Source organism: Aythya fuligula, chromosome 33 (genome assembly GCF_009819795.1).
Source record: "Aythya fuligula isolate bAytFul2 chromosome 33, bAytFul2.pri, whole genome shotgun sequence".
Lineage (NCBI taxonomy): Eukaryota > Metazoa > Chordata > Aves > Anseriformes > Anatidae > Aythya > Aythya fuligula.
The window spans coordinates 470,366-490,043 of NC_045591.1; the positions used below are offsets into that span (position 1 = coordinate 470,366).

General features: G+C 48.8%; 2 protein-coding genes across 2 annotated transcripts in view; both read right to left on the minus strand.

Annotated features, from left to right (window-relative positions):
• Positions 1 to 19,678, minus strand: part of LOC116500231 (zinc finger protein 208-like) — a 437,615-nt gene that overhangs the window by 143,192 nt on the left and 274,745 nt on the right.
• LOC116500281 lies at positions 437 to 12,370 on the minus strand. Its single transcript, XM_032205227.1, has 9 exons — positions 11,533 to 12,370; positions 5,826 to 5,933; positions 4,586 to 4,933; positions 3,298 to 3,579; positions 2,614 to 2,721; positions 2,076 to 2,096; positions 1,604 to 1,624; positions 866 to 886; positions 437 to 492 (listed from the first exon to the last, which is right to left on the minus strand). The coding sequence occupies exons 1-9, from the start codon at positions 12,368 to 12,370 to the stop codon at positions 437 to 439; spliced, it is 1,803 nt and encodes a 600-aa protein (XP_032061118.1).

The following is a 19,678-nucleotide window of genomic DNA, read 5'->3' on the forward strand; positions in this document are numbered from 1 at the left end:
CAAGGACAGGCAAAGCATGAAGCCAAGGTACCTTCTTCCACTGGGACAATAGTATTTCTCCACCCTGAAACCAAACACACATGATCACAAGTGGGCTCTTTGGTGGAGAGGGATGTTGGAGGCTTTGGACCACTGGCTCTCAGGGCTGCACAACAGCCCCAGGCATGCTTCAGGTTCATTTACTTGAATGTGATTTCATTTACAAAACTGGTGCAGCCTACACGGTGTGGGGATGCATCAAAATGAGAACAGTGCTTTTTCCTTTCTGGTCCAATTCATAATTCATGTTTGTTTGTTTGTTTGTTTGTTTTGAATTCATCAATTCATCATTTTCAGTCCCCCAGGTAGTGTTTTGTAAGCAGCGTTGGTGGGGTCATGGTAATAAAATTGAGTAAATCCCTCCACCCACAAACATGCTGTTTGAGATAGCCTGATGCTATGATGGGGGGGAAGAGCAAGGATTAAACTTACGTAGTTCTGCGGCATGTTTCTCTGAAACAGAAAAACAGAATGAGCATGTTGTTAGTAGAAGCATTTGGGTCAAAACCCCACACATGGATCCCTACATATCCACCAAACCCAGGGGTACGTTCAGAGGTGCTTTTATAGTGCTAGACCTCCCATATCTGTCCAGGCAGAGACACAGAGCCAGGGAAAAGCAGATGAGACATAGCTATATGTAAAATTGACTTGAAGAAGGGATTTTGTGCACCCCACCGGGATGGAAGCAATTGGCGGGGTTGGTGCCACCATCATTTCTCTTTGATGGCATCTGAGAAATTAAACTTAGATGAAGAAAGTTAGGGAAAGCTCTTCTCCCTTGTCCTAGGGCTTTAGTTGGTGGAAGAAGCAAAAGAACACTTACGTATTTCCATATCACGTTCCCCTGGGGGAGAAAAAAGACAGGAAAAAATCAATAAATGGGATTGCTGGAAAACACTAACTTGGTGCTGGCAATGCATCCAAGCTCTGGTCTGGAATTTGCTCTTTTCCTACCCAAAACATGAGTAATTGAGCTGTTGGAAAGTTATGCAGGTTTGGGGGAAAAAGCTTAATATGACTGTCCTGAGTGGGATTTTGATGGACGGCCTGCTTTAATTTGAAGGAAAGCGTTTCTTTATCTCACTTGTATGCCATTTCTGTTAGAAGTGTTGCCATTAAAGCTAGCTATTACTTTAACACAGGAAAGAAGCAAGTTCATGTGTTTATTGCTTTCTTGGATTGCTTCTTGGCAACAAGGTATAACTCTTTATTAATCTGAAAAGAAGGAAACTGGCCTCTTGAAAACCATACAGTTCACCAAAGATATAATTTAACTACCATAGACGTGCTATAGAGGGACTTCAGGAACCACAACCCATTCAATCAGAGATTTATTATATCAAGCAAAAAGGGATCTCGTCTTCCCTAACGTCACTTACCCAAACTGGCCAGTTCAGATGAAGTCACGCACTTTGTTTGTTCCCCAAGACACCAGCAAAAGCACTGCTTCCTCCCCACTTCCTTTCCCCAACTCTCATAATGCAATTAAACAGGCATCCGGATGTAAGGCTCATTCTCCCTGCAGGATTACCCACAAAGACAGAAGAACCATGGTACTTACGGATTTCTGCACTACGTTTCTCTGAAAGCAAAAGCAGAAAGAAACATGTGAGCGGAACCTTCTTTTCTGACAGATAAGCCATGGGGGGACTGTTGGCAACAAAAATCTGCTTGGGGTACAGAGAATTGTAAAACTTCTTAACATTAATAAAATATCTGACAAATCTTGGTATCTGCAAGAGGAAGAAAAAATAAAAAATAAAAATAAAAAATGAAAGGACTTTTTCTATTATTTTTATGTGAGTGTACTTTAAGAATTTAAATGAAATCTGCCCAGTTTATTTCCTCTATTCCTCAGAATTATTTCACGTGGCTTTTTGTTGTGAAATTAGCCTGCAACCACTGTTATCAAAGCAGAATGTAGGAGATGCACACAGACACAAGACCAAGCAATGCCCAACCCTCTTCTGGTGGCAAAAAAAAAAAAAAAAAAAAAAATCCCCTTTGAAATGTGAAATGACAGTTTCTCTTACCAAGTTCTGTGGTGTGTTTGGCTGTAAGAAAGAACAAAGAAAGTGGCACAGATTAAAGGATTTATTCCACAATAATAATAATGCAATAATCTTGATAATATATCAAGATAATATATCAAGATTATTGATTATTAAGTTAACATATCAAGATTATTAATAATCTTAATAATATATCAAAATTACAGAATATCCAACTCAGTGTATTCTATGATTCTGTTGATGGAGATTTTCAGTTCAAATCTGCACTGAATATCAGGACTGTTTTGTTTTGTTTTGTTTTGTTTTGTTTTGTTTTGTATTGTATTGTATTTTTTTTTCTCAGCCAGCACTGGTGTGGTTTATTGTGACATTGCCTCCCCATGGTTTACATAAGGGACTCCGGTAGTCTTACAGCGGGCTTATAGTGCCACCTGAAGGGTGGCATTTTCAGAATATTTCCACAGGAGAGGGGTCTAGCAAGTAGTGTCTCAAAGGTATAGGGCATTTCAGTTTGGTCTTAGGAGCCACAACCCCTTCTTGCAGTTTCCTAATGCCTTACCTTGTAGCCGATAAAATATCAATGGCAAGAAAATCAGCAAAGCCAAGCAGACGGCCAGGATAGCAAAGAAAGTTACCATCCAGGGAGAGACCTCTGGGAAAATAGCATCTGAAAGGGAAAATGGCCAAGGTGGAGTTAGTGCAGACATGGAATGCATTTATGTGCGTGGGTATGAATGCAGCTACACAAACACGGTCACGCTATGCGCTTACATACAATTAGTGTAATGTGAGACCATAACAAATACAAATGGGAAAAAGTCTTTAAAAATGATCCAAAACATTTTTGTATTTAATGTCCTGAATACATGGAAAAGTGGTATCTTGCAAGTGCTCATTCTCCTTCTCCTTTGTGCACCATCATCTTTGTTGAAATATTTAGACCAGAGGCTGCCATACTTTTATAAAAAATCTTTGCTTCAGAGCTGGCTCTGAAGAAAACTTAGTTGAAATGGACATTTTATTTAAAAAGTTCGGAAAATCCCTGATTTGATCCCTTGTGGTTCAGAAACCCCAGTTCAGTTCCTCCTCTATCTCGTCCTTTCCTTCTCCATCACACTCTTGTGTATGGAGTGTTGCACCTATAGGCACCAGAATAGGGGAGAAACTGGTCCCCTGTGTGTAAAATTAAGGGAAGAAAAACCTGGTTTGAGTTTTTAAAGCTTTAATTCTGGCGGCAGCTCACCTGATATGTAAATTGAGGAGTCCTTCTCCTGCGGAAGTCGAGTGTTCTGGACAGAACAGGACAGGTTTTGCTTTGAGTTTTTGTGGATGATGATTGTCTTTTCCACCTGGAAGAAGCCGTTCTTGTCTTGGGAGGTAGATTCAGTAAAGGAAGGAAGCTGCTGTCCCTGGAAATCTCTCCACAGCATCTCAGGCTTTGGGTACCAGCCAGCTGCTCGACATCCTACTCGGATTCCCCCATCTTGGTAATCCTCCACGGACAAAAGTGGGCTGGAACCTGAAACTAGCATGAAGCAGACATCAGCCAGACCAACAGAAACACAAGGAGTGCCCATCCCAGAGAAGGGATTTTCAAAACCCTAAAAGCTTTTCCCTTTTCTTGACTGCTGCAAAAATAAGGCAGCACTGATAAAAGACACCCATTGTAGTTTCTGAGCTTGGGGTGGAATCCAATTATGTTCTTTACTCCTATTGTCCTCCTTCCTCAGGGGAAACAAAGGAACCCACACCTTTTCAACTTTTGGTTTCAGGGAAGGTTCAAGGCTGACCTATTCACCCCCAGCATCATCCTCGTGGTCAGAAAAGAGCCGTGAAATCAGGCCAACCTTCTGGTTCAGTCCATCCTACAGAGAGCAATGGCAGAAGGATGCAGCAGATGGACTGTACCCAGGATCTGCATCCAGACAGATAGATGCTCATCCTCTTTGTGAGTCTTCTGCGTACTAAGAAATGCAAGACCTGTTGGGTTCAGGAGAAAAAAATCTCTATCTGGGACACAGAAGAGAGGTGTTTGGCTCCTCTCTGCTTGCAATAGCAATTCTCTTGAGCTGGAAACAGCCTGGTGCTTATCCCACCCTTCCCTGGGAGCGATGTTTTAGGTCATGTACCACCTTGAGTCAATTTGTGGACCATGTCCCTCATAGGACAATCTGCACAAGAATGTATCTTTGGCTACAGCTGTGCTATCAAATAACTCTCCTGCTTCTTCCACAGGATCTCTTTTGAAGCAAACCAGCTGGAGGGCTGTGGTGTGAGATGCTTGGCCTGGGGCAGCCCAGTGTTAGCTGCTGTGTTTGAGGATGGTGCTGCTGGTTTTGTGAGGTTTCAGGGGTCTGGTGTTGGGAAAAGTCCCTTGTCTGTGGGGATTTTAGGCCATGTAGGTTGGGGAGCTGCTCATTAGGAGCTGGGCTATTATACAGGGGAAATAGAAAGGATTTCTAAGTCTTCATAGGGAAAATGGTTGAATCCAGAAGCCTTTCTCATAGGCAATCCTGCCTCTGGGGTCTTACCTGCTACTTTCAGCTCCAGCGTGGCTTCTTCATAAAAATTCCCATCTTTAATGAGACACTGGTACTGTCCCTCATCGCTCAGCCTGGTCCTGAGGATCCGCAAGGAAACGTTTCCATTGGAGACACCCCCTTTCAAAAACTCTGTCCTCCCCTGGTACTCGGGCATCTGGGAGGAGAAGTGGTCCTGCCCACTCTGGTAGAGATGCACATAGATGGAAAACCGGGAGCGGAACCACCTCACCTCCATGTGCTCGGCGTTCATCCTGGGGGAGAGGTGACAGGGCAAAACGGCGTCCCCTCCCACGGTGGCCGTGATGGGGTGATCAGACCCCAGGACTTGGAACTGGGCTGCAAACAACAGGTTTAAAGGCTTCTGGTTGGGGTGGTGGTGGCACATCCAGGAGCAATCAGCAATCAAGCATAAGGCAGCAACACGATGGGTGCAAGGATTGTGGCACCCAGCATACACCTGCCATCAAAAGTGGGGCTGGAAAGCAGCCTAAAAAGATGGAGTTAAGCCTGCTGAAATGAAAACACCAGCACATGCTGATGTGAGATGAAGCAGCCAGCTGAAAGCTCCACAAACATTGGAGAGAACATAACAGAGGGAGAAAGGACAGGTTTGGGGGCACAGGAATAATAAAGACAGAGCTTAGTGTCTGCTCTTTGGGGATGCTCACTTCTCCACACCCTCCACCCTCCTGCCCCATATGGAGGGCATCCCCCACTGATGATGGTGGATTCCCCTAAACAGCATAGTTTGGGCACATCTGAAGTGATGCTCCCCAGAGTTGTACCCCAGCAGATTTGCTATTTATCCCACCTAGCTTTTAAAATGGGCTTTCAATAAGGTGCACAGCTTCTTCTTCCCCGTCACTGGGGCTATTTAGGAGATATGTGGATATGGCACTAGGAGACGTCGTTTAGTGGTGGGACTCAGGGGGTCATGTTGATGACTCGATGATCCTGAAAGTCTGTTCCAACCTCTTATGATTCTCACTGTCTCCTCCTAAATGACCTCGATGGAAGGTTTAACCCATATTTGGTTGGGGTCAAAAGCCCTGAGTTACAGAGCAGGGCTAGAAGCACTGTTGGTTTCTTAATATCTAACTAACAAACTGTTCCCACGGGCAACTTCTCAGTGTATATCACTTTTCTGTAGTATTATCAAGCCAATTATAGATATAAAAATATATAGCAAATGACAGATTCCATAAAAGAGGCAGAAGGAGATCCTTACCACAATCCAGCTTGTGAACATGAAAACCAAAGAAAATTGTGGCACAAGCCAGGACAAAGCTGCTGCAAAGGAGGCAGGAGGAAACCAACATCTTCACATCCACCTTCACTGGGAAGAGACGAACAGCAAAAAAATATATATATGTAAATCAGTGAAATGAGTGTAAAGCTGAGCATGGTGCAAAGAACATCAATATGAAAAGGTTTTCCTAGGGGAAACTTGATTGCGAGAACCTGCAGAATGAGGCAATAGTTAAAAAAAAAAAAAAAAAAAAAAAAAGACTGAAGGTCAGGTAGCTCCTCCTGTATGGGCACCATTCCGACCTTTCCAAGGGGAAAAAATAAATAAATAAATAAATAAATAAATAAAATTTGGTGTCTACAATGTTCCTGGTCCTGCAGACTGGGCACTGCTTTCACATCTCTGCAAGGGCTCAGCCTCCCTTGGAAGGGATTTTTTTTGGGGGGGGAAAAAAAGACATTTTCTCCAGTCTGTGATGCTCCTTAGAACAAGGGGGAAAACCTGAAATTGAAATACTCTTTAAGGGGGTGGGGGATACAGAGAGAAAAAAGCCTTCTTCTTGCTCCTGTATGTCTCCAGGATGTGGTGACACCAGGTAAAGCTGCAAAATAGGGGTCACATTTTTTTTTGGGGGGGGGGCACCCAGAAGGAGGGTGACCCATGATGGATGCCACAGGTGGGGACCTAATTGGCTGCAGCTTGAAAATAACTCATCCCAGATTCAGGCCCAGCTGGGGTCCTGTACTGCTAGGGATCCTCAAGCCCCCCATAGCTTCTTGACCTCCCCCCTCCCCCCAGTCCTACATAAGAAGCAGGGGGTACTCCAAACCCCAGGACCCTGCCATACCTCTCCTGAACCCATCCAGACCGCTGCTCCCCGGGGTGGAGGAAGCATCGCAGCTTTGTACCGCAGTCCTGCCCCGCTTTCAGCTTGCTGGGGGCTAAGAAGGGGTTGTGGGGTGGGTCAGAAAACCCCCGAGGCTGTGAGGACATAGGCAAGTTCCTGCCAGCTTCCCCAGCTCACCAAAATTACCCTCTGCTTCCTACTTTCTGAGCACAAAGGGTGGAGCTGAACCCGAGAGCCGGAAACCCATTGCTTGCATGGGAGCCTCAGAGACACCCTCCCAAGGTGCCGGAAACCTCATGCACTGCAGCAAGTGCTTTGCACACATCTTCGTGCCTGCCACTGGTGCAGTAAAAATGCACAGCCAAAAGTGATGCATTAACACCTAGGTGACGCTTTTGCAGAGAATAATGCTGGGATGCATATGCACATGTGCTTCTATGAGTGCCTGGGTGCACCCATGTGTATGTGCACAACCCAGGAGCTACAAATATTAGGGATGCAGCCAACTTGGGTCTCCTGCACACTCCAAAACCTCACACTCCTGCTGTCCCCAAAAACACCTTCCTGTTCTTTTGGGGATGCTGCTCATGGCGGGCCTCAGGGGTGGTGCACTGGGATCAAGCTGGGGTGGAGTTAATTATCTTCCAGCAGCCCCATGGTGCTGTGCTGGGGTAAATCAGTGCTGATAATGCTTGGATAGGCTGTTTGCACTGTGTCAAGGTCTCCTTTGATTCTCATTTAAACAAAGGGATGCAAGGCTTGAGCTAAACACAGAAATATCATTCTCAGCTTTTAAACAGAGAGGAGGAGTTTTAGAGGGGCAAAGTTTGCTTGAGAGCTGCCCAGGCACACATCTACCCATGGGAAGCGGTGAGTGGCCTTCGCAACAGTTTTCTTCTGCCTTTTTTTTTTTTTTCCTAGTTTCTTTAATTTCTTTCTTCCGCTTCTCCTTTCCTTATGTAGCTATTTTTATCTTGGCCCCGGGTGGGATGCGGTCAATCTGCTGTGGGGGGAGGAGGGGTAGTGGAGGTGGAGAAGGAAGGAAGAGAAAGAGGAGGAGTGGGAGGGAGTGGAGGTGGGGGAGGAGGAGAAGAGGAGGAGGAAGAGGAGGAGAAAAGGGGGATGGAGGAGGAGGAGGAGGAGCCGCCTGGGAGGTGGGCAGCAGAGAGCCCCCACTGAGAACCCCAGGACCCCCAGAGCCCAGACCCAGCTCCCTGCAGCCCACACATCCCCTGAAGCTGAAGGTGGGAGCCCAGCAGCACGCATGCTTTCTCCCATAAGGTCTTCTCTCCCAGATGGGGAGGAAGAGGAGGCACTGGCCAGAAGCCCCTCGGGCAGACGGATAGTGGGGGGGGACGGGGATGATGGAGCCTCAACCCCAAGGCACTGCCCATCGTTGTCACTGCTCCTTGCTGCAGTGGCACCACCTGGGGCTGAAGGGCAGTCTGGATTTGGGAGCAGGAGCCCTAACCATAAGGTTGGTTTGATCTGGTTCTTGGGGTTCCAGGAGTTCCTGTTATCTGGAGGCCTAAGCGCAGCACAGGCACATGTAGCACATATTAAGCAATGAGTGTTGCCTACATATTCATTCTTAATCACTCTCTAATTTCTAATGCCATATTTCAGGGATCTGCAGCTAAACTTTGTGGGATGGGGTTCTTGCATCTCTGTCTTTGTTCCTACAGCTGACGACAGCCCGGAGGATGAGAAGGGGGAAAAAACAGAGACACCGAACGGAGCTGAGATACATTCGGGATGATCCAAGGGGAACTCAGCCCAGAAGGCAAACCCAACACTACAGTGTCAACCACAGGAAAGCTCCAAGGAACCACGTGGAGAAGTGAGGCCGGAGCCCCATGGCCACTGGTCACTGAGGACAGGTGGAAGCCCGAAAGGCTGCCGAGGGGATCCCACAGTGGGGAGAACCTACAGCAGCAGTGAGGCACGGCACACAGAGCCTCCTATGGGTGTGCAGACTGTGGGAAAACCTTCAGCATGAGATCGTTCCTCGTCCCCCACCAGAGGATCTACACTGGGGAGAAGACCTTCATGTGCCACAAGTGCAGCCACTACTTTTGGCCTACTGTGAGGCCACTAGAATCCACTAGATTCCAGGAAGAGTCCTTATTTTGCCTCGAGGGTGCAAGAGGAGGCTCATATGATATCCTAGAGTGTCCTCGGAGGAATCTAGGGCATCCTAGAATACACTGGGGGTCACTGGGAGGCTTTCCGGGGAAGCTGGAGGGCACTGGCGGGCACTGGTAGACCTGCAGATGATCTAAAGTGCATGGGAGGACCACAGGCGCCCTCCAGTGTGCGCGAGAGTGCACTAGAGAGCCCTGCAAGGCCTCCAGCGGCCATTAGATTCCTGGAAGTGTCTTTATTTTGCCTCGAAGGTGCAAGAGGAGACTGTGGGACATCCTTTGCTTTGCTTTTCCTTGTGCTACTTTCCTTTGCTTTGCCTTGCTCTGCTTTGTCTTCCCTGGCCCTGCTTTGTTTTGCTTTTCCTGGCTCTGCTTTGCCTTTCCTGGCCCTGCTTTCCTTGGTTTTCTTGGCTCGGCTTTGCTTTGTTTTCCTTTGCTTTTCCTGTGACACACAGAAACAAATTTTACAACTCAAGGAGAGTTATAAAGCAGGTATGTTTATTGCAGCACTGGGTGCAAGGGGGATCACTCCTCCTAACTTGCACACCAAGGGTTACTACCAGGGTGCTTATATTGATGAGATATATACATATTCACTTCACTTCCCCTCCGCCCCACCCCACCCCACACACATGTAAGTCTCTTGTATGTTCATTAGGTATCCAAAGAATCATTAACATAGGTTCCCACCCCTATTTGCATGCACGCTAGAGTCCTCGGGTGGTCATCCAGCATACTCTGGTGGTCTTTTGATAAAGGCCAGAAGTCTTTCTCACTGCTAAACTTTTGACCCTTCCTGTCATTTACAGACTCCAGGTCAGTTCTTGCTGCTTACCTTTAGGGTCATCCTGTCCTTGTGGTCAGTATACAACATACTTCCTGTTTCAATCCTGTCCTTGTGGTTGATTTACAAAATACATCTGTGTTAGTGTGTGGTGGTTTTACTCGGGTGGGCAGCTGAGTTCCACCACAGCCACTCTCTCACTCCCATTCCTCAAAGAGGAAGGGGGAGAAAATAGGACACAAAGAGCTCAAAGTTTGAGATACGGATGATTTAATTAAAGGGAAAAGGGAGAGGGAAACAAAAGGGGGGGGGGAGGGAAAAAAAAAAAAAAAAAAAGGAAAAAAAAAAAGCAAAGGCAGCACAGAAGCACAAAGAAAGAAAAGTAATTACTCTCTACTTCCCATCAGTGAGTGATGTGCGGCCACGTCCTGGGAAGCTGGGCCTCAATATGCATAGCGGTTGTTCAGGAGAACAGACGCTTCCACAACAAGAGCCCCCCCCCCCTCCCCCCTTCCCCTTTCCCACTTTTTATTGCTGTGTGACATTATATAGCATGGAATACCCCTGTGGTCGGTTTAGGTCAGCTGCCCTGGTGATGTCCTCTCCCCATCATCTTTGAAGTCTCTTTTACTGCACATCTGCAAGGGTAGGGTGTCCTGCAAACCCCCCTGCTCCAGGTAGAACCCAGCTGTCCAGTGCCCCACATCTCTCCACAGTTCTTCTCGCACTTTTCTCATGTTCCTCATTCCCAGAGTCCATCTACCTGGGGTCCCCTGTACCAGGCATGCCATTCCCACTGTCCATTGTGGTGGTGTCCCTGACACCCCCATGCCTGGCAGGTCAGGAGGAAAGTGAGGATGCACCAGAGAGCAGCTTGAGGAGAGGGCCTGGGCCTCCAATTATTTCAGGGTGCTCTGTGGCAGAAGCCTTTGCCAGGGGGACCCTTCCTCTTTCAGCTCTCTCATCCTCTCTTCACAGGAGAGATGAGGAGGTTAAAGATTTAAAGGTTGGACTAGATGATCTTAGAGGTCTTTTTCAACCTGAATGATTCTGGGATTCTGTGTTCCAGTCCCAGCATTTTGCTCCAGCATTGCTGGCTCCTCTTTCACTTGGTTTTCACCAGGACCCCCAGGGCCTTTGCAGAGCTCCTTTCCAGCTGGGTGGCCCCCAGCATGTCCTGGTGCCTGGGGTTGTTCCTCCCAGCACAACCAAGCACAACCTAAGACCTCCCCAGCTATCCCAAGATCTCCTTGTGACCCCCTCCAAGAGCCCATTTTGGGGTATTTGACCCCTGCCAGCACTCCCACAAGCACACACACAGTCCCCCCCCCACACACACACACACTGTATCTCCACCCATGTCACTCATCTACACCTACGCAGGTTCCCCTGCCCTGGATGCCTGGGTCCCTTCCTGGCTGGCACAGATGGATGGATGGATGGACGGACACAGAGGCATGGCATGCATTGGCAAATTTTGCATTATCCCAGAGGCCCCCTTGAACATCCCAAATTGTTTTCTTTCTTGTTCATCCCTCTTTTATTGGTTACAGTCCTGCTCAGGCCTCACCAGGACCATGGGGTGGGGGGAGAGATGAAGACATGGAAGGAGGGAGGGAGGAATGGTTGGAAGGAGAGGAGAGAGGCATGAACAGAAGGAGGGGCTTGTGTTAGGGCCACCACAAAATCCATCTCCTCTCCACAGCCTTCTCCACCATCATGCCCTTCCTATCCCACTGTCCCCTGTCTCTGTGTCCTCCACTACTGTCCCCACATCCCCCATCCCCATGATTTCCACTGCTGCTCCCCCATCCCCTGTCCCTGTGTCCTCCACTGTCACATCCTGGCACCCCTTTTCCTTGTCTTTCTGTGTGGTCCTTGCCTTGTGGGTGGCCCTGGCCGTGGTCTTACGGGAGCTGTGGAAAACCGTGGAGCCCTCCAGAAGCCGGGGCAAGAAAGAAGTCCCAGCAGTGTGGCACAGCCCCCGGCCAGCACAGGCGTAGAGCAGGGGATTTAAGGCACTGCTGAGGAAGGCCAGGGCAGTGGCTGGTGGGCGGATGGCCCTGGCGACCCTGTTCAGGGGCCCATTGCCCTTCTGCAGCTTTGCCACCACCTCCAGCAGGCTGGCGATGTGGTAGGGTCCCCAGGTGACAGCGAAGGCGACCACCACAGCGGCCACAAGCCCCAGCGTGCGGCCCCGCCGTGCCAGTCGTGTGCGCCGCAGCCGCTGCAGCAGCAGCCCATAGCCAGCAGCCACAGCAGTCAGTGGCAGGGCCCAGCCCAGCCCTGTCTCCAGCAGGTTGTGAGTCACCAGCCAAGCAGTGGAGCTGTGTTTCCGCTTGCAGTGCCCATCCTCCACATGCCGGAAGGCGATAGAAGGAGTAGCCAGTATCAATGCCACCAGCCAGGTGACCGCCGCGGCCCCGTGGGCCAGTTGGGCAGCGCGGTCACCCGCCACTACTGCCGCCGATGGCCGGGACACCACCAGGCAGCGGTGCAGGCCAAGCAGGGCGATGAGGAAGACGCTGGCATACATGGCGGCAGCACAGATGTAGTTGCAGCCACGGCAAGCAGCCAGGCCCAGGTCCCAGCGACCGGTGCTCAGGAAGCGGATGTAGACAGGGCCGGTTAGGAGGGTGGCCACATCGGCCAGAGCCAGGTGGAACACCAGCAGCATGGGGATGCCACGGCGACGGGTGGCTGCGCAGCTCCACAACACAAGGGCATTCCCTGGCAGCCCTATGACCATCGCTGCGGACAGCAGGGTCAGTCCCACTGCTGCGCTGGGGATGGGGGTGGCTGTCCCATTGGAGGAGGGTGTGGACATCGCAGTGGGAGCTGTGGGGATGGAGTTAACCGGTGTCACCTAGAGCAAACTCAGCCATCCCTGCATCTCCCCATCTCTCCATCCCCCTCCTCCAGTACTGCCATTCCCCTCCCTTCCTCATCTGTCCCTCTTTCCTTCTCCCCACCCTCTGAGACCTCCTCTTCTTCTTTCCTTTCTACTCTCATCTCCTCCCCTATATCTTGGCATCACACAGACCTCCAAGCTGACTCCCAGACCTCCCAGTGGCCAGCCACACCACCAAAGTTATTCCCCCAAACCTCCCAGTTGACCCCTTAGACGTCCCAGTTTTCCACCCCACCCTTCCAGTTCCCATAAACCTCCCAGTCACATTCCAAACCTGTGAGTACCCCCACCTCACGGATATTCCATGTGATCCTCAAGAACTTTAGTTGTCCACCCATACCTCCCAGTCATCTCAAGAGTGCTCAGTGGCCCCCCAGACCTCCCAGCCCCCCAGTACCTCAGCGCCTCACATGTCCCTCCCCAGTCCCTGGCGGGGGTGGTGGGTCCTCGGTGCCCCTGTAGCCAGCAGTGGCCACAACGGTTGGGTGCTACTTCCCCTCCACTCAGCCCCAGTCAGGAAACACTCACGCAAGAGGAAGAAGGCAGGGAAACCACAGACAGAAAAGGGGCACGTGAAGAAGAGTGACACTGGGCCTTAGTTTTCCCCTGCCTGGACAGGGGCAGGAGGGGATGACACCACCAGCAGCATTGCCAACAGGTAGAAAGACCCTTCCAAAGGCCCTCCAGGAGAGGCTGTCTGATTGTTCCATGGCTGTAGGGTTGCGTGTATGCAAGGTTGCATGGCTGCAGGTATGGTTAATGCACCTTCTCATCCTTTCCTTCTAAAAGCAGCAGAGAGCAAAAATGGCTGGCATTGCCTACTTCTAATCTTGATAGCCCTTGGTCAGTCAACAGCATGATGGGAATTTGATGGGAAAAATGAAGGGAGAAACTGTATGCTGTTGTCAGACATCTCTAGTCTTACCTCTCTGGGGCTGGACAATGGTATGACAAGAACCTGGGGGGTAAAAAGTCCTTCAGTGTGCTGGATAACAGAGGGTCACCACTGCCAATGGGTCTTTGTCTGGCTTGGGATTGTACCCCATCACACAATCATCTTGGTGGTTCCCGAATTTCAGGCTAGGACTCAAATGTTGGGACAGGCATGTGAAGGGCTGGACAGAGGGAGGGTGTGATGGATGAAGGGACAGATAAAGGGTGAAAGAATGGAGGCAGGGAGAGAGGCATGGAGGGAAGGCTCCAGGTGCCTAGCACAGAGGTGGGCAAGTCTATCAGCACAGCCACCCCAGCCACCTCCTGGAACAGTTGCGATTCTGCTGGGAGAGGGGGTAGGGGTGAGAGGAGATGAGGGATGCCACACACCACGGTGACCCCCGTGCTCAGGTGACGCCCCTGGTCCCAACTGGGTTCCCTCCAGCAGAGCAAATCAAGCTTTGATCAAAGGTTGGTCTCTTCCACATGCCTTCTCCAATGGCTAATCAAAAGGTGAATCGACTGGCTGTTAGCTCAGGTAAAGTTTGTACATAGGGTTTTCTTTTCTGCTTGAAGGGAATTTTCAGTAAGCCTCCAAGAGCCGCACTACTGCTCTGACCCTTGCATCAGATTGATCAGTGGGCTCAGAAATTACTGAGAAAGGAACACATGCATGTGCACACAAAATTTTCCTACAGTTTCCTTAGGAAATGGATGAAGAAAGCTGCTTGCAACAAGAAGGGCGAACCAAACATGGTGATAGATTTTATGTACTTTTTAAGGTACTTTCAGTACTTAAAATGGGCTTAAAAAAAAAAAAAAAAAAAAAAAAAAAAAGATGGAATGAGTTTTTACAGGGGCGGATAGTGACAGAACAAGGGAGAATGGTTTAAAACTGTAGGAGGAGAGAATTAGATTATATGTTACAAGGAAATTGTTATTATATCGTTATATCAAAAATATATATGTTATAGCGGATAACACACTAATGTCTTCTTAATGTCTTCAGCAGTAGCCCTTCTTGGGTGATGCCTTCACTGTGGGCCAGCAAGGTGAGAACATGCAGGCCCTTTATAGAACTGGTCTATATTGCCAGTCAGCTTAGCAGCACTACTTTGCAAAGATGGGTCTGGTCTCTTCTCCTCTGTACCTTCTGCCTTTCCACCACACATGGCGAGAGCAACCCCTGCTCATGGGTGATGGCAGATTCCTCAAAGGAATGAGGAGTGAGGCTGGTAGCACTGGTGACTATTTATTATGTCAGCAGCATTTTGCAGTACATATTACCAGGAAATCGATGCTGTGAGGGAGGGAGCAACGTGAGAAAACCAACTCAGTCACAACCAGCTTCACTGGGGAGACATAATCATACAACAGCTTGGGTTGCCGTAAAGAGTATCGAATTCCAAGCCTCCTGCTATGGGCAGGGACAATTTCCACTAGGTCAGATTACTCAGAGCCCCATGCAACCTGGCCTTGAACACCTCCAGGGATGGGGCATCCACAACTTCTCTGGGCAACATGTGTCAGTGCCTCACCACCCTCACAGGAAAGATTTTTTTCCCAATATCTAGTCTGAGCCTACCCTCTTTGAGTTTAAAGTCGTTCCTCCTTGTCTTATCAATACACTCCCTAATAAAGTGTCTCTCTCCTGCTTTCTTGTAGGCCCACTTTTGGTACTGGAGGGCTGCAACGAGGTCTCCCTGGAGCCTTCTCTTCTCCAGGCTGAACACCACCAACTCCCTCAGCTTGTTGTCTTCATAGGCACGTAGGTTTCCTAAACATGTGTAGCAGCACATTTAGGAAGGGTGGTGGGGTTGTGCGCCGAACATGCCTCCCCCCCGAAGCAAGCACTGGGCTGGAACTGACACCAGAAACAAAGCCCCCTTGCACCTTTCCTGTCCTTCCGTTTTTCATTTTAAGAAAGCAGGCCCCAGTGAAAACACAAGCTCTGGGACAAATCAGGTATTTTATTCTTCCCCTTCCCTTTCCCCTTTCACACCCCCAAGAAAAGGCATTTCCCAGACAAGGGACGAAATGGTCAGTTTTATGAGGGTAGTCTCTTCCACAGGCCTTCTCAGAAATTACTGAGAGAGGAACTCATGCACACACACACACACAATGTTTTTGCAGTTTCCTCAGGAAATGGGTTTTAAAAGCTGGTTGCTGCAAGAGTAGAAAGAGAAAACTACGCATGGTGAGAGATTTTCTTTTCTCAGCAAGGAAAGAGCATCCAAAGCCCATGGGTGTACGACCCTTATCTGGGTGGTGCCATGGATGCCTTCTCCTTTGGAAGCTCTCCCTTTGTCATGAGAAGCCTCTGGGGACTCCTCCATTCTCAAGGTCTCTCCCAGTGTGCAAGGTCTGAATAAATCTCTTCCTGCAGGCAAGACACTTGTAGGGTCTTTCTCCCACATGGATTCGCTGATATTTAATGAGTTCATGCTGTGGCTGAAGCTCTTCCTGCACTTGGGGCGTTTGTAGCCCTTCTCCCCAGCATGCAGTCTGTCATGGGTGAGGATCTCCTAGCTCTGGATGTACCTCTTCCTGAAATCAAGACGCTCTCCCCTCTGGGGGGTTGCTGTTATCTTCTAGGCAATGAGCTCCAGCTGAAGTTTTTCCCGTAATCCATGCAGACATGCTTTCTTCCTTTCTTTCTGTAGTTTCCCTAACCCACACAGCTAAACACCACACAGCCGTTTGCTCACCCTCCTCCCTCCCTCTCTGGGATGGGGGAGAGAAAAGGGAAAGTAAAACCCGTGAGTTGAGATAAAGACAGTTTATTAAGACAGGAAAGTAATAATAACAATAAAAATAATAACAACAATGATGATAATAGTACTACTAATAATAATGTGTACAAACAAGTGATGCACAATGCAATTGCTCACCACCTGCTGGCCGATGCCCAGCCTAATGCTGAGCAGTCCGACCCCTCTCGCCCGGCTAGCCACCCCTATATATTGTTTAGCATGACATCAGATGGTATGGAATACCCCGTTGGCTAGTTTGGGTCACCTGTCCTGGGTCTGTCCCCTCCCAACTCTTGCTGCACCCCCAGCCTGCCCGTTGGCAGGACAGAGAAAGAAGCTGAGACGTCCTTGGCTTGGTGTAAACACTGCTCTTCAACAATTAAAACATCGGGGTGTTATCAGCACTCTTCTCATCCTAAGCCAAAACATAGCATTCTACCAGCTACTAGGAAGAAAATTAACTCTGTCCTAACTAAAACCAGGACATCTATCCACCCCTTATTCCATACTATTTATGTCATGCTCAGGTTCCACTCTTTCCCATACATTCTAATTAATCACCATTTTCATCTAGGGTATATAGTAGTCATGGTAGTGATAACATACAGTATTATATAGTAATTAACATGATACAATTCTACTCATGGACTATTCTCACACAGTATTAAATCCCCTTGAGGTACACACCGGGTCCTCTGAGTCAATGCCAAGTGTCCTGAGGCTGGACCCAGCTGCAGGATGGCCGCGGTGCACCTCCTGCAACCAAGGCACTGCCTGGGTGGCTTCCAGCCAGGCTCTCGCTTGCCTTACAGGGTGCCCCTCTGAGGTCTGCTGGTGGGCAGGGAGCTGGGAGCTGCACCAAAGGCTTTACCCCCCACTGAGCACCCTGGCAGAGCCCAGACTCTCAGGCTCTTCCTCTGTGGGGGCATTTCCATGCCCTGGGGCTCTGTTTAGGCCCAGCCCAAGGTACTTAACCCCTCATCAGCTCTGTAGGAGGAGCTCTGGGCTGCAGCTCAGCCTTGGCCATAGCTCCTCCTGATGTGCAGCATGGCTTCATGGCCCCAAACCAGAATGTGTTGTGAAGCTGCAGCACAGAAAATCAAAGAGGTTGGTTAGGGATTGACTTCGGCCTTCTCTGTTGGCTCCCCCAGAGCGTGCCACTGTGTGAGGAAAGGGTTCAGCGCTCCACCCTGCTCAGCCTTCCCTGCTCTGCAAGGAAAGAGTTAACTCTGCTAGCAGCAGGCCACTGATATGCTCAGGCCTTTGATAGCAGCTCTGGGCAGAGACAAAGGAAATGCCCCCCACAGAGGAGGAGCCTGAGAGTCTGGGCTCTGCCAGGGTGCTCAGTGGGGGGAAAAGCAGTGGGGGGTGCAGCTCCCAGCTCCTTGCCCACCAGCAGACCTCAGAGGGGCACCCTGTAAGGCAAGTGAGAGACCTGGTTGCCTGCAAGGAGGGTGGGAGCAGCCTACTGTGGACTCGAGGTAGGTACTCTTCATTGCTTATGCAGACAAGAGGCAGAATTTTCCTTTTTCACATGATTCCCTCCTTTGAGACAGGGCCTGAGCATCTAAAGCTCAGCACCAGACTTGGGAGGTCATGCAAAAGGGGAAAGGAAAAGCAGGATCTGATGCATGTTGCTGTTCAAGGGTGGGAGATAGCTGTCGGGACCCAAAGCATGCAACTTGTTGCTCACTGCTCCTCTCTTGGCTGCAGCCAAGAAATGAGCTGGGCTCTGTGACAGAGGATGCAAGTTCTCAGCAGGAAGGCTCTGGATCTGCAGTGTTGTTTCCTGAGCAGTGGCTTAGACTCTGTTGCTGAAGTTTCTGAGGGGACACAGGACGGGGTTGGAGCTGGGAAAATCAAGAAGTGAGCAGAGACGATCAGCATGCTTTGCTGACCTGTTGAAGCTCTGTAATAATATATGTGGGACTACATTTCTAAGACGCGCACACACCTGACATCAAATAACCATTGTCCATACCTCTGCGTGTATCAATTCCTGCATGCTACAAAAATTTGCCTGCCTCCTGTTGTGTTTGTTCTGCCAGCACTTGGTTTCCTTGCTTGCTTGTTCTGGGGCTTGTGCTGCCTCCTTACCTACAGGACTTGGCTTTCTTTGTTCTGCAAACGCTTCCTAAGTCTGTTGTTCAGGATCTGCCTGTAACTGAAGACCCATTTTACAGGCAGCTGCTGGTCAGGCATAGTCAGCATTTCCACCAGCATTCCATACGCGCAGAAAAGAGTCCACAACCAGAGGGTTGTAAAGTAGGTTTTCTTTATTGTGGTGCACCGGGCGCACTGGGAATAGCTTCCCTCAAAAAGTGCGCACCTGCCCGGTTGTCTCTCACAATTTTATACACGAATACTGTTACGTATTACATGAGCTCTAATACATATTCATTAATTTCCCTGAAAAGGTGGACCTCTTCCAAGTACTCATTTCCATACTCCCTGGTCCTTCCGGTTGCGCCTGTGCAGTGTAGCCTGTTGTTCATGGGCAGGGGTCTTTCAGGATGAAGGCAACGAGGAAGAGGAGGTTAAACACGTAGTAAACAATTGTTTTAACCATGTCAAATTTGGTAACCAACTGGTTATTTTTTCCTATAATTCAGTAAACCCAAGCGAGGTGTCATCCCGTGACACCTCATGCAATTGGTGAGTATGTTTCCGTATCTCCTCTAAATCGGTTTCTACTCTTTGGTATATTTGATCAATATACGTACAGCAACTCTGGTTTCTTACAGTGCACACTCCTCCTTCCTTCGCTGTTAATAAATCTAAAGCCATTCAATTTTGTAAAACTACCCTACTGAGAGATGATACTTCTACCTCTGGTGCTTTTATCACATCTGTGGTGGAATTCTCTACCCGTTCTAATTCGGCTGAAATATTTACTATTGCCTTTTCCAAATCACTCACTCCCAAGCTAGAAATTAACCATCTAACAAAACTATGGTATCCTGTAGGCCTTTCTATCAAAGGATTCAGTGGGATTGCTCGAGTTAATGCATTTCCATGGGGACCTTAATATCCCAAAAGGTACTGTAGGCCCATTATAAAAAGAATTGTGAAGTGCCAAGTATCCCCCTATACAATGACCCTTCCAATTAGGTGGTAAATTCTTCCTTGCTCCTTCCGGTTGCGCCTGCGCAATGTAGCCTGGTGGTCGTGGGCAGAGGCCTTTCAGGATGAAGGCAACAAGGAAGAGGAGGTTAAACTCTCTTTACCTTTGTGGACTTTGACCTTCTGTTGAACAGTTTAGTTTTTTTTTGCTTACCTTTGCCTTGTTTCCTGCCAGCAAGTTGTTCATTCTTTCTTAACGAGGTGTTCCTTCTTCCCTCATCCGTTAGCCTTGAACGATATCTTCTTTTTACATCTACTTCTCATCTACATCCCTATAATTAGGCTATTTTTAGGTTCCCATCCACATCCCCAATAATTAAAATATTTTACCATATAT